At 39.1% G+C, this 14,806-nt stretch overlaps 1 protein-coding gene across 2 annotated transcripts in view; it reads right to left on the reverse strand.

Annotated features, from left to right (window-relative positions):
• The window catches only part of LOC149205836 (Thioredoxin family protein), a 395,762-nt gene that overhangs the window by 210,136 nt on the left and 170,820 nt on the right, over positions 1-14,806 (reverse strand). Inside the window, exons 5-7 of one of the 2 annotated variants that reach the window (XM_089393566.1) lie at positions 6,218-6,285; positions 5,892-5,941; positions 5,238-5,307 (exon numbers count right to left, since the gene is read on the reverse strand). In XM_089393566.1, coding sequence (XP_089249692.1) covers positions 5,238-5,307; positions 5,892-5,941; positions 6,218-6,285 — 188 coding nt within the window. The remainder of the gene's footprint in view (positions 1-5,237; positions 5,308-5,891; positions 5,942-6,217; positions 6,286-14,806) is intronic. The other variant, XM_089393567.1, reaches the window with a different exon arrangement.

The raw sequence follows: 14,806 nt of genomic DNA on the forward strand, positions 1-14,806 counted from the left end.
CTAAGTACCGAGAGTATTTGGTAGGCAACAGGTTCAGGGTGAGGACTGATCACAACAGCTTCAAGTTCTTTTTGGAGCAGAAGTAGCTACAGGAGAGGCAGCAGAAGTGGATCAGTAAGATCCAAGCATATGACTTTGACATTGAGTATGTCAAGGGTAAGAACAACGTGGTAGTAGATGCCCTTTCACATAGACCAGCCACGTTGTCTCTTATGAGCTTGGATACAGATTGGAGGGCTCGACTCTTAGTAGAGTACTCCAAGGACAGGTTTGCATGTGAGGTTCTGGATGGGCAGGTGGCAAATGACAGGTACAGGGTGGTCGATGAGATCATCTATTATAGGGACCGAATCTTCTTGACTGAGGGGTTTCAGCTCAAGAAGAAGGTACTCCAGGCATCACACGATTCACCTTTGGCAGGACATCAGGAGTTTACCAAAACCTACAGGGCCATTAGAGAGAGGTCCTCATGGAAGGGCCTCAAGGAGGACGTGCTCCAGCACATCGGGGAATGCGATGTTTGCCAGAGGAACAAGGGAGAGATGAGCCATCCCCCAGGTTTATTACAGCCTCTTCCCATTCCGGAGGGGAAATGGGAGAACATTTCAATGGACTTCATCACAGGGTTGCCCACGATACAGGGCAAGGACTGTATCTTTGTCTTCGTTGATCGACTGACGAAGTACGCACATTTCTTTGCCATATTCGCACACTATACAGCAGCACAGGTGGCCGAGCCGTTCTTCAGGGAGATCTTCAGGCTACATGGTCTTCTTAAGACCATCGTCAATGACGAGGACAGCCATTTCATGGGCAGCTTTTGGCAGGAGCTTTTCCGATTGGTGGGGACGGAGTTGACACCGAGTACCAGCTATCACCCATAGACGGATGGGCAGATGGAGATAGTTAACAAGTGGCTGGAGGGCTACTTGCGTAACTATGTCAGTGGGTAGCAGCGAGCATGGCTGAACTGGCTTCATCTGGGGGAGTACTACTACAATACTTCACATCACATGTCAATTGGTATGTCACCATTCTATGCCTTATATGGGTATCATCCTTTATCTTTTGTCGACGTGATGTTTGGTGATAGCAGGGCTCCTAGAGCCAAGATTTGGATCCAAGAGAGTCAGGATATCCTCTGATCTCTCAAGGATAACATGGCTACAACGCAGAACCAGCAGAAGTTGTATGCTGACAAGAGTCAGGTGGAGAGGCAGTTCGAGGTAGGGGACATGGTCTACCTACAATTACAGCCATACCGATAGTCATCACTGAAGCAGAAGGGGGCTGAGAAGCTTAAGCCCCGCTTTTATGGGCCATACAGGGTGATACGTAGGATTGGACAGGTTGCATATGAGTTGGAGCTGCCCCAAGGCAGCAAGATTCATAACATTTTTCATGTATCATGCCTGAAGAAAGCATTGGGGCAGCAGGTGACCGTGACAGATGAGCTACCACCCATGGATGATGAGGGGCATTTGGTATTGTAGCCAGAGGCTATCATTGACACTAGGGAGAGGCAGCTGCGGAGCAGGACGATCCGGGAATTCTTGGTGAGGTGGAAGAACTTGTCGGATGAGGATGCCACTTGGGAGAGTGAGCAGATCTTACAGCATCCATCACTTCAGTTGCTTGAGGACAAGCAACATTTTGCCGAGGGAGACTGTAATATTCCTAATTAGCTATGACTAATTGGAATATTCGATTTTGTTCAATTTTTGCCTTCTATAGTTATTTGTAAATAAAAAGTGAGGAAGGGGGAACATAACTCACTTTAGAATAAAAAGTCACTTCCTAGGTAGCACAACGTTGTGACTTAAAGGGGAGCCAAGGGAGCCAAAGGGGGACGCAGAAATGGAGCCCACGCAGACACATGGAGGAACTGCGCAGGAGGAAAAGAACACGTGGCAAGAGGGGAATCATGCAGGAGGAGGTGAGCCTAGGGATTGTGATAGGCAGAGGCTATAAAATAGATAGGAGCCCCCTCACTTTGGATCATTCACTTATGTGCATTTTGAGCTAGTCGTTTCGACTTCTGAGCACACTGGCTGTTTAGCTACTCTGCAGCGCTGTTTATTGCATCGAGTGTCTCCATTCGGAGATCTCACCCTTAGCCCCGGGGGACTTCGAGTGCCTGCTCCGGCAAGGTATTTCAATAGTAGTTTTATTATCATTTCAGCAGCAGTTTCATCAGCTTTTTGGAGGATTGCGCAGCACTTGGAGAGGGACACAGTTCTTTTTGGTTGCAGTGCTGGATTGAGGTTTTGCAGGTGGATTTATGCTGGGAGATTGAGCAGGGGTCTAGCTCTTGTCTCATTGGAGGATTTTTGGCAAGGTTTCAGGCAGTGTTTCAAGCAGAGTTTAGAGGGGTTTTCTTCAGTGGTAGCGCAGGATATTTAGGAACTGCGCAGAACCCCAAGGGGGCGTCTTTCAGGGATCAGCCATTCCAGCAAAGCTTTCTGGGTTTTTCTGGGTTTCTTGAGTAGAGCCTGAATCCAAAGTTTCAGCTTTTTCTGAGGAGGGGAGCAGCCCTAAATCATCATTTGTTTCCTAGCAGCAACAGCAGCACAACAGCAGCATCCACGGAAAGAGGCCATTCTTGTCATTCTGAGAGTATTTCTTCACTTGCCTTGTGCAAGTTGAGGTGCCATCTATCTGATCACCTCTTGTACTCATTTTATTGCTCAGTATAATAAAATGGCTTAGCATTTTCTCACTGCATTTCTTGTGTATCTGCTTATATTTCCGGTTTACATTATTATGTGTTGTTCCACTGTTATTTTATCACTTCTGGGTTATTATATCATTTGCACATATTTGGTTGGGATTTTTGCTGGGGTTTGAGGAATATTTCGGGTTAGGGATATTACATCTTTGTTGCAAGGGTGAGGATGGGTTTGACCTGTCACCCTCCTCAACTAGGCCAACCTCTCATTGTCCCAATGAATTCTACCCTAGAATTTATGCATACTGGATTTCCCTTGAACCGTGGGTTTGTCTTCGATTTCACCCATCACTGTGCACTCATACCCAAAGCTTCCATGATCTTCTGGCTAATTTTCCACGCTAGGCCAAGATCATGCTCTAGTACCACTGTAATGTTCCAAACTTAAATAAATAGTGGTATGCAAAGCAAAAATGATTTACAGCGCAAAAAATTTAAACATTCAACAAATGCTCATAAAAACTTCGGTATTAAGAACCAACTAAGCCATTTTATTAATCAATGTAGGAAGTATAATAGTATGGAGGACTTCACCTGGGCTTGCCTCAATGGCAAGCGCGACAGAACCCAGGTGATAATACAATGATCTCAAATGCTGGAAACGGTTGCTCCTCTAATGCTATGCGTTGCCCAAAAAACTTCATTATTGTCTAGAAAGGGACTGCAAGAAACTCCTCCTTTAGTGCTCATAAAATGATGAAACTTCAACCACAGACTCCTTGGCCAAAACCCCATAAATGGTTTTGCCCGATTTTGACTTCCCAAAATCAACCCCCAAAGGCACTATTCAAATTTCAATCCCCAGTTATTCCACATTATCTGCTACAAAGGTACATCTTAAAACCCTAGCTCTAGTGCTCAAAAAATTATGAAACTTTATGTTTGGGATCCTTGTCAAAAACCCAGAAAAACCCAAAAAGGATGTTGGTTGGTTTAGACTTCTGAAATTTGACCCCCTTGGAGCCCAACCTCAGTTGCAACTGCAAAACTCGGCCTGTTGTAAACTGCCTATAAGTCCTCCCAGAAATGCCCCCAAAGTGTTGGCCTGACCCTTGCTATCCAATCCCTAACTTCCTGGGTGAGCTCTTGGCCTAAGACACTTGCTCCTAAGCTCCACGAAAAACTGTTGAGTGGCCTCTACACTGTCCCCTAGCCCAGCAATTCGAACTGCAGGAATGCTCACTCTACTGGCTGCAAAACTCAGCAAGAATGTTGGTCTACTTCTGCTATCTCAGCTCTCTAATTCTGCGGCAAACAATCTGATCTATGCTGGCCTCTATCTCCCTTTGTGTATTCTCTCGCTGCCCAAAAATATGCACTCTCTACTCTACGCTGGTTGGTGGTGCTATGTCACTGGCCCGAAACTCCTGAAATCCTTGTAGAACTGCCTCTATAGGGCGGGTACGGATAGTCCCCCGAAGTAGAGGTTGAATCTCCCGCTTAAGAGATTTGTGCCTAAACAACCGGTTGACTCAACGAAACAACAAAGTGAACAGTGAAGTGATTTTGTTTGCAAGATGTATGAATGAATCCCAAAATGAGAGTTTCTCCCTCCTTATAACTCCTTGGGCCTCCCTTGCCTCATGTGGGCCCCTCCATCCACCTATTCGACTTTTCCTCGAAGCTATTCGAATGGGCCAATTCGAATTCCCAAGTGGGTGACCCCCACATTCTACTAGCAACCAAATTAAGTCGAATTGACTGCTAAGTCCCTAAGTCGAAAATGATGGGTTCTCTTCCTCAGCGAAAATTGTGTAGCAGCACCCTGTTACAAATGTGTTTGAGAAGGGACATGACAGTCACTTTGGAGCAAAAGACCAAGGAGGAGACCTTCAGTGGCCCAAGTGGGAGGAATCCAAAGGGTGGTTCGGTATAGTGTGTGTGATGAGGAAGTATACATGTCTGTATTCATTACTACAAATTGAATAATAAAGAAGCTCATACTCATTCCAATCTTATTGTTCTATATGATGAATTTCATTTATATACCTTAAGATTTGATTTAACTGACCTATTAGATATTTGTATGCTTTTAGTTTTCGTTGTTTGGTTGTTTTCCACCTATGTCGGTTGTTTGTCTGAAGTTCAGGGGCAGTGAGGAGAAAAGCAGTAAAGGGATCTAATACAACTGCCGAATTCACAAGTAGGATCCTTAACTAGTAGATTAGTATTTACTTTCTTTGCATGCATTTCTGTGCTGGTGTCTTGAGTTTCTTGTTTCCACTCTACCAAGGTTTTCAACCCTGACCTTGGGGGATAATTTCCCATAACACTCTTTGATATATATGCTTGGACGTATACACTTGTTGTATAGTCAGACTATATATTATAGGATGCATTTTATCTAAAGGAATAATAAATTAACAGGTTCATTAAGACCTATGTAGCCGACATGCAAGAACTAAAAAAATTTATTCCGAGAAGAATATCAACATTTGAAAACACAAATCAGACGTCTCTAACCAAATTCAATTGAAATTGTCGCATGCATAACAACTATCATACTTACCTTTCCAAGAGACCTGGAGAAGGGCCATTACCATTCCCATATTGTTGGAATAAATATTTTACTATATCACCTGCCATTACACAGATCATACAAACAAAAAATGAGTCGTAAAACTCACTAGAAAATAACAAAAAGAAAAAATTCAATTCTATTTTTTGCATAGCCTTGATTCTTCTGCACTCTAAAGGCCTCATTTGTGGATATGCAACTAATTTTCTGTATTCAAATAATCTTTTCAATCGAAAATTTAGCTTGCAAGTTTATTGACATCCACATTTGGCATTACTGCACAAACTATTTTACCACCAGATGATGCTGTCCTGCCATAAACATGCAGATAAAGATCTGTTTTCCCATGGTACGCTTACATCTTAGAGAATGCATTCCACGTGAACAAGGATATATGTTTCTCATTTAAAACCGAAAAGGGACTCTATTTATTTTACTAAATATCGACCATCAAGACCTTACAATAGAGCAAGAGAGCAATCTTTATTAATTATCCTTCCTATAGAGTGGAAGCATAGTGCATAAAGAATAAAGACAACGAGTAATGCCGGACATAAGGATGAAAATTGGAATACAAAGGTGCACTGTTGAAATTCTTATGAAATCAGATACGCATGTGCTTGGTAATGGTGATCAAAAGCATACCGCTTTCATATAAAGAAACACCAGTATTTGGATCAATGAGATAAGGGAACCTGCATAACATCAATTCGTATTAAATTCATTTTAGTATATAGTCTCCAGGTCATTACAATTTTAAAATTTCAACATTCATGTTGTTAATTAAAAAAAAAAAAAATAGATCTTTGTTAACCATCAAATATAAGATTCTAAAATCAGTATATGATTAATGAGGATCCTTATCGAACAATAAGACAATCTGAATATGGTCCACGAGTTCATAAGTTATTTCAAAAAGTATTTTCAACTTCCCAGGGAAAATATAAAACACAGAGAGAGGGAGAACATACTGTTCCTTGCCACCATATCTTCTAACGATCTCTCGGTGCTTTAAAGAGCCTTTGGGACAAGGGTAGACCTACACATATCCGCATTGTACAAAAAGACAAAAAGAAATAAATATGACAATCATAAAAAAAGAATCAGACAATCTTCAATGAACTAGTCATTCAGCTTATTTGATACTCTAGAACTTCATAACATGATGGGATAAAAAAAGAGATCCCAAATATGGTGATGACAAAAGAATCCGAGCAGATTTGACAAACTCTTGCATATAGAGAATAAATGACTGCACACACATCTACAAGAATGTCTAATCTCGTTGAATGACCTAGACAACTATGATATCCCCAATTCCATAAAATTACTAAGTGTAGCAAAATTTTGGTGTTGGAGGCAATTTTGGTGTTTTGGTCTTGGAAGATGTGGGGGAGTGGGTCCCACGCTCAAAGGAAAAGGGAGGCAATACGAACCAAGAGGGAAAAATCGAACTCTTAGTGGAATGTGGGGGCCACCAAAGGAGGCAATTTGAACCTCTAGGAAGGGAGAAGAGTTAGTTGATTGTGGGGACCACCAAGGGGAGAGAAGGGGCCCACGACTATAAAAGGAAGCAAGGAAACATTTCTCTACATCTTTTGACTGTTAAATTTCAGAATCATATACCTCTTGGAGTTGTTCAGTGCAGGAGAGTAGAGTGATATTAAGCACCAAGATTTCAACTTTCAAGCGAAATTCAGCCTAGTTTTGGAGAACTTCAAGTGTCTCCCTAGCTAGGATTTAGAGGAGACCATCACAGGGCTCCCATTGAGCTGCAATTTCAGTAGAGATTCGGGGGTGTGAGTTTCCTGGGCATGAGGGCAGCAATAGAGAGGCCTCACACGGCTTTTGGAAAGAGAATTGAAGAGAAGGATTTCCAGGGTAGAAATCACTAGTCCAGAGAGAATTTCGAGAGAAATTTTGCAGGAATATTGGGCTGAATTGGAGGGCCAGACTTACTCATTCCTAGTTGTGTGTAGAGGAGGACTGCGCAGGCCTGCACACGCAGTTCATGGGCTAAGTTGGGAACTGAAGAGGGGTTGAGGATTTGACCCTTCCTGGGTGATTTTCAGTGGATTTTTTAGAGGATTCTAGTAGTGAAGAGTGAGGATTGTTCCAGCCTTCCATTTCAGTTAGATTTCCACTTTAGTTGTCCAGTTGGGCCACTCGCGCTTGTTGGGGGATAATTTCATCTCTTAGTTTCAGCCCAAACCCTTTCCAAGTTTTTGTGGGTTTTGGGAGAGGAGTCTGGGGCTAAATGTTCAAAGCATTCCAAGGAGTATTTGTTCGTGAGATCATTATTCCAGCCCACAGCTAGCAGCAGATTACTTTTGAGCAGTGCACATTTCTTGTTCCAGGGCATTCATCACCTGGGTCAAAGATATCTCACCTGGCTTTTGCATAGCTTACTTGGCAATCCCAGGTTCTATATTTTCAGCTCACTCTATGTACCCAATTCCAGTTATTTAATAAAATGGCTCAGAGTATTTTGTTGGTATCTCTTGTGTACTAATTTCCTGGTTGTGATCTTATTTATTTTGTTGTTCCTTGTACATTGTTTTGGTATTTGTTTTTAATTTCCAATTAGGAATATTACAGTGGTATCATAGCATGTTCTTGGCCAGCTGTGGGAGCAGGAACTCGTGATGCCACCTCGTTTTGGTGGTGTAGTCTTTCACAATGACAGGGGTCTATTGACCACTGGAGTGGCACCTAAAGATTTTATGGTGACTCCATGCCCAAGCGTATATCAGAGGCTTCAATGTACCATCAGAGTTCACTATGTCATCAGAGGTTTTCAACTCTACTTCTCCTTCTCATATTTTTTTGTTGTACTCAAATTCCATAAGCCCTACGGGGACAATGTAAAAGTGATACTAGTATGATGAGTCGAGTCATGTAACAAGCCTGGGTGGCCTAGGACCTTGTCATTAAGTGAGTTCACTTTGGGAGGTTTTTTTCACTTGGTTAATTATTATTTGCTTACGAGGATTTAATAGTTAATCGAGTTTTTCCTCCAAGCATAACCCCAAAGTCGGAGTGCAGCTTAATGGTGAGGCCTTAGGTGATTCCTAGTGTCTAGGGTCATTGTATATTACCATACTAGATCACACAAAAAATTTCATGGAATTTGAATAGGTCTAAGGGGTAGTTTATTAATTTTAAAATTTCCCGCAGGGCGGAAATTGGAATAAATTTTGTATATGAAATGTAATAAGTGATATCTAAAGAAGTTGTATGGCATATGTGTGCTCAAAACTACAACTCTCACCCTCAACTTTCTACTATGACACACTTTGAGGGGTAAAAAATAAGTTCTAGAGCCTCAAAAACCACTTTTCTTAAGTTTAATGGGAAATTTGGCAATAAATTAAATGGAGAAAAATAAATAACTCCATGTGACAAAATGACATGGAAATGACTTGGATATTATCTCAAGTCAAACGAATGAGTCAAATGACAAGTGGAGGATGATTTGGCACCTTGCACCATAAATACATGGCCCACTCAAAGAAAATTGATTTTTTTGCAAATAATGAAGCAGTTGGTGACTTGGAAAATAGATTTTCTTGAGGAGTTAATCCACATGTTGGAATATCTTATTGAATATGAGGAATATTTGATGGAGGATTTGATGGAGACTTGTCTCCACTTCACAGCTCTTAGCTCTCACACTTGGCATCCTCAGGGAGGAACCAAGCATTCCTCAAGGAGATCTACGTTGGGCACTTTGGAAGCATCAACTTGAGGTGGCATCTCTTGGCTTGGTTGTTGGGAGTTAACTCCCTCTTATTGCATACTTGGCATTTCTCATCTCCACACTTGGATTTTCGACTTGCTTAATGGAGGATACTTCATGAGTTCGATTTTGTTGGATGCTACACACATGTCTCTTCATCCCTCCACTTGGAAGTCGATTTCCTTCTTGGGATCTTCTCCATGGCCATTTGTCACTTGGTTGCTACATTGGGATTTGCTCCCATTCCTCTATATAATAGAGCTTTGTGCTCTCATTTTGTATCATCGTCACGAGCTATTGTGCTTGGGAAAGCTCTGCCCTTATGTACACTCATTCTCAAATTGCAATAAAAGACTTTAGAGGTCTCATTCATGAGTTGTTGTTCCTTTGGAGTATGATGATTGGTTGACTATTGGTATAATTTATTTTACTCATGCTTTGATCTATGTTATTTCCATATGTTTTTGTAGATTTGTTAATGTAAAGCTGCTTTGCATTGGCAATTGATTTAGAAGCATGATCTAAGTGTAGAAATCTCTAGTTATTTTCCAATAAATTTCTAACGTTTTCTGATCATTGATTATTTGTTAAATCTATATGGGACTAATGTTTGATTGAAGTGTTGTAGAGGAAAAATTTTATTGGGATCAAATATCAAGTATGTGAAAGTCTTTGGAGAGACCAACCCACTCTTGACACATTCTCTAAAGAGCTCTCATTGGTTATTTGAGCCTTCATAGTTCATCTTACGAAGCAGTTTTGCAGGGGCTTTCTTGGACATAGCTTGTAGACAAGAAAGATATTTCTAAATTTAAATCAAAATTTGTGCTTTCATTGATTTTATTTAGCCATTTAAGAGCATTTTTCAAACTAGACAAGTGATAGGGTTCACTCCCATCACTTGATTTGGTTCCTTGTACACTAATTTGTATTATATTTATTTGTTTTATATGCTCTCTCTGCACTAATTATGTATTGTTTTGGCAGCCCATAGTTGGAGTTTCGACAGTACCTTGAGGAAAGACCATTGAAACTCTATCTATTTTTCTTGTACAATGTAGGACCTCTCAAGCATTCAAGATTCATTCTAAGGAGGTCATGGACACTAGAAAAAGCTGCAAAGAAGTTTAGGCCATTCACCCTATTGGGGCTTGTAATTTTTTGATTTTAGGAATTCATTGGCCCTATTCGAGCTTGTAATTTTTTTTTATTTTAGGACTTCATTGGCCCTTGAGGTTACCATAGTTTGGAGGGATCTTCTAGCATTTTCTAGCTCTCATATTGTACAAATCTCCTTCATCTTTTGGGCAGCCCTCTAAGACACTTTAACATCATTGTAACAAATTAATAGAAGGCTTGGTTTTCTTGTGGGAGCTTGGGTTTTACACAAGGCATCATTTTCTTATTTAAAAGGAGGATTTTATGTTGGTGGATTAACTTTGTGTTTCAATCAATGTTGCACTAATCGTTATCGGGATTAATTCGGCGCAGAGAAAAATTGGAAAAAATCGTAAAAATCAAGAAAAAATCGTAACATACAAAAATATTCATTTTTTTCAATTTTTTAATATCCAAAGCATCTACAACATAAAATAAATACATTGACACATAAATATGATAAAATAACTAATATATAAGATGTTTAATATCATTTCTAGTGCCACATTACACATAACAGTGAATCATGTCCTGAATAGTAAGTCCTGACTCATGACTCCCAACTCAGCCTCAAAATATCAACAAAAAATATAATAATGTATCTCATATCATGAGTCATAATGTCATATACAATGAAATGAACCAAATAACTAAAGTCTAATACCACTGATTTCCTTTGCCCCTCTAGATGTAGAGATCGGTGGAGTTGGCAGTAGACTCTGTTGTGCTCTAGAAGCTGAAGAAGTAGGAGCTACAAGAGGTAGACCACATCCTCTACTAGTGACAGGGGTAGCTTGGGTCACCTTCTCATTAAATATATATATATATATATATTTTATTTTTATTTTTATTTTTTATTTTTTCAGCGATTTTTTCATAAAAATCGGCCAAAAAAATATGTGTTTTTATCATGCAATATTATCGTTTTTTTTGTTTAAATCGCGATAAAACAATTTTATCGCAATATTTTCACGATTAATGCAACACTGGTTTCAATCTCTCCATTTGCATATTTTAAAATTAACACAACCTCACTATCACATTTTTCTTTTCTAAGTTAGATTTTGCTACAAGTTTTCATTTGACGCTTTGCATTTTATTTTTGCATTGAAAGTACAAGTCGACATTTTGGAGCAACTCATTTCTTACATGCAAGTATCTCAATTTGTGTAGCAAGTTTAATTTAGTTGTTTAACATTTTCTCTATTTACAATTTGTTTCATTATAGACTCCTTTGTGGTTTTACTCATTTATTTTCAAAACACACTTTACAAGCAAGCATTCACTCTTAGCTTCATCTCATTTTCAATTGCTATAAGTTTATCGTTTATTGGCATTTACTTGGAGCAATTTACAATTTCATTTATGAAACTTATATTTATATGTCTTGTACAATTTTGAGAGCAATTATGCAAGTTATTTCATTGTGAGCATATTTCCATTTACTTGAGGCATTTCCTTTACAAGCACTAACAAACTTACTTGCATTGCATTTAGGCATTTTAACATAGTTTGCATTTTTAACTCAATTAACCTCCAAACATAAGCTTGGTTGATAGACATCATAGGAAAAAATCTTGGAGAATTCGTCCAACTGGTACGAAATAAGGCAAGGGTGTGTGACCCTGCAGTTATGGAAGTGACTTGTCCCCTTGTAGAAACAACGGCACACACTGGCTCGTAAAAATGAGGGGAATGGTATCGTTAACGGCACCTCTGTGTCCTCAACTCCTCTTTCTTACAGTCACTCCAATTTTTATCCTTTGGCAAGAGTTCAAAAAGAAGATCTCTCACTTAGAGTAGGCAATTAACTTAAAATCAATCAAGATAATTGCATCTAACCTTAGTTAAGTGCATTCTATCTTAATTCACTTTACTTTCATAGTATCTTACTTGCAATTTATTTATATGCTTCTCATGATGAAAATGTCTTGCATTGATCATTTTATTTAAGTATCTCATTGAGCAAGTATAATATCTTTTTGTGCAAGCAAAGCTTTAGTTTATTTCATCTCATATTGCAAGTTATTTTACATTGCTTCTTTACATGCTTTAGAATCGTGAATGGTTATATTTTGAAAGCATTTCTTTAAGAGCAATTTCATATCTTGCAAGTTGATATTATTTTTTCTAACATCCATTTCATTTGCAGCATTACTTGGTGTTTCATTTTGAAACATTTTATTTTTGAGAAAGGTGTTTGTTAGTTTGAAACAATCTTGAAGGCACTAGTTTACATGCTTATCTTTTATATTATGTATTGGTGATGATTATTGAGAACATCTTTTATTTCATGCTTATCATATTCATTGAACTTGCTCATAAACTTAAAGTAATGTAATTGACCTTAACATCTCCTAGAAAGATCACATCATTTTTAACTTAGTTTTACATTCAGGGAAACCCCTTTTAGCTTTACCTAGGAGACAGCTTGAACGGAGAGAGTTGGGAATAGGAGACAGCCACATCTCTTGATTCTTCCACCAACCACACCTTTTGGGGTTAAGGGATTTTCTCATGCTAACTTAGTTGTGTGTGCAACGCGACAACAATAGGGCTGAGGTAGAAATGGACATGGTAGAGGTCGAGGGCCTAACCCTTTTCTGATACTAAAGTTGAGCACACCAAAAAACATGATATTTGGGACAAAGAAGACATGGAGAACAAACGAGAGCCTGAATAGGGGGGAAGGACTTGACATTGGTAGAGTTGGCTAAGCAGCAGAAGCTCATGATAGACATTTTGGCATAGTTGGCTAGTGTTCATTTGCCAAATCAAGGGAAGCAAGACAACAGTGGGGAAGGTGGATCCCTATTTGGAGAGGAAAACCACACACATGGGCGTAGTAACCAACAGGACATCCCACACATAACTAGTCATTCCAGCAGACCCACGATGCCCCAATTCATGGATGCACCCAAAGGAGAACCATATTCATTTGGAGCCTTGATGAGGTCTTTTGCCAATGGGAATGATGAATATGATGCCTTGGACCCATGGATCAAGATGGCCATGACTTTTGGAGACTTTGGCCACTTCAAATAGAAGCACAAAGGTGGATTTGGTTCATCATTTAGGGGAGGTCAATAGAACCAGGATTTGAAGAGGACGGTGGGGAAGATAACACTTCCCAGCATCGATGGTTCAAACAAGAGTGTTGTTAGGACTTGGGTGCAGAAGATGGACACCTATTTCCACCTAAATCCCATGAGCAAAGCAGCTGCAATTAAGTTCACCACCTTGCACTTGGACAGAGATGCACATGAGTGGTGGTTGTTGGGTCATGTAAAATGTATGTTTTATCCTCATATTAGCTTAATTAATCATTTCTCTTTATGTGTTTATCTTCGTTCTAGGAATAAATATAGAAGAAACAATTGCAGAAGCTAGATGAAATCGATCATTAACAAATTGGGTAAATTTGGGCATGGAAAACTAACTTCCGCTATCTTTATATGCAAGGACACGAATTGAACGATTGTTGTTCAAACGACAGAATAGCAACGACCAAGAAAGGAAAAGGACAACGTCTCGATTATGAAGGACAACGGAAGACCAATAGGATCAATTTTATTCTATGATGAAATTAGATTGTCAGTTGCGAAATCCTCAAGATCTCCTGATCCTAACGATTCGCTTTTATCCATTTATCTTTCCAAAGTTATATAAAGCCATCAGGCAAATTGAACAGTTAGAAATTTTAAGATTGTAACTATTCTTTTTGGACACAGAATACTTTCATTACTGTGATGTTATAACTCTATTATCAAGTTTAATGAAGAAGACTGTGTTTTACCTATAATCACATTTTGAGTATCTTTCGGCAGTGACTTCTAGAGACTTTGGGCCCGGTCGATAGGAGATTTACTACTTTAATTGTGTCATATTTATTTCTGCTTATTCTGATAATTGTTTATTATTGTTAGTTTGTGAAATTAGCATTATTCTGATTGCTGTGAGTATTGATGATTATGATTTGCTTTTGCTGTTCAAACTAGATTCTAGATCTTGCCGTGTTTTACATCTACATGTTAATCTTTACTGAATTGATCAGGTTCATTTAAGTATTCGATTGTTGTTCATTCTAAAGTAGTGTTACCAGAGATCTCAAGCTTATAGTTGATTGCTTTCCATGAGATGTTTGCATAGTTACTTGTTGTTCAATTGTTGTAGCTTTCCTTCATGCTAAACAAATTAGTGTCAATACCAGTTAGATTGCTAAGAGTGATTCCTTTTACTTGCATTCTGATTCAGTTCTTTGCATAATAGATTAAAGTAGATTTGAAAATGCTTTAAAGATTTCTTTCAAATTGTTTTGGATTGAACTTCGAGAATTAGATGTTAATCATTGATGATTCTAAATTATTTCATTATGAATTAGCCTCTGAATTCATTCGTGTTGACCACTACGTGTCAATGACCCATAGCAGTTTACCCCCTTTTTTCGCAAAAGGGATAGCACCTGATCCATGTGTTCGTGCTATCCAACGATCATCTTCAGCTTGAGGATCATGTTATCATGTAAACTCATTCTGCATGTATATGATGTAAATAATCTCAGCAGATCTGTGTCATGTATGTAATTGCTTAGATAAACCTACTTTCTTGGTGACGATCTACACTCCGGGAGGTTTTTTGTCTCACTGATCCACTCTCAAATGGT

The sequence above is a fragment of the Pinus tabuliformis genome, chromosome 1_2 (assembly GCF_031772625.1).
Source record: "Pinus tabuliformis cultivar Carrire ecotype Pingquan chromosome 1_2, CPIR1, whole genome shotgun sequence".
Taxonomy (NCBI): domain Eukaryota; kingdom Viridiplantae; phylum Streptophyta; class Pinopsida; order Pinales; family Pinaceae; genus Pinus; species Pinus tabuliformis.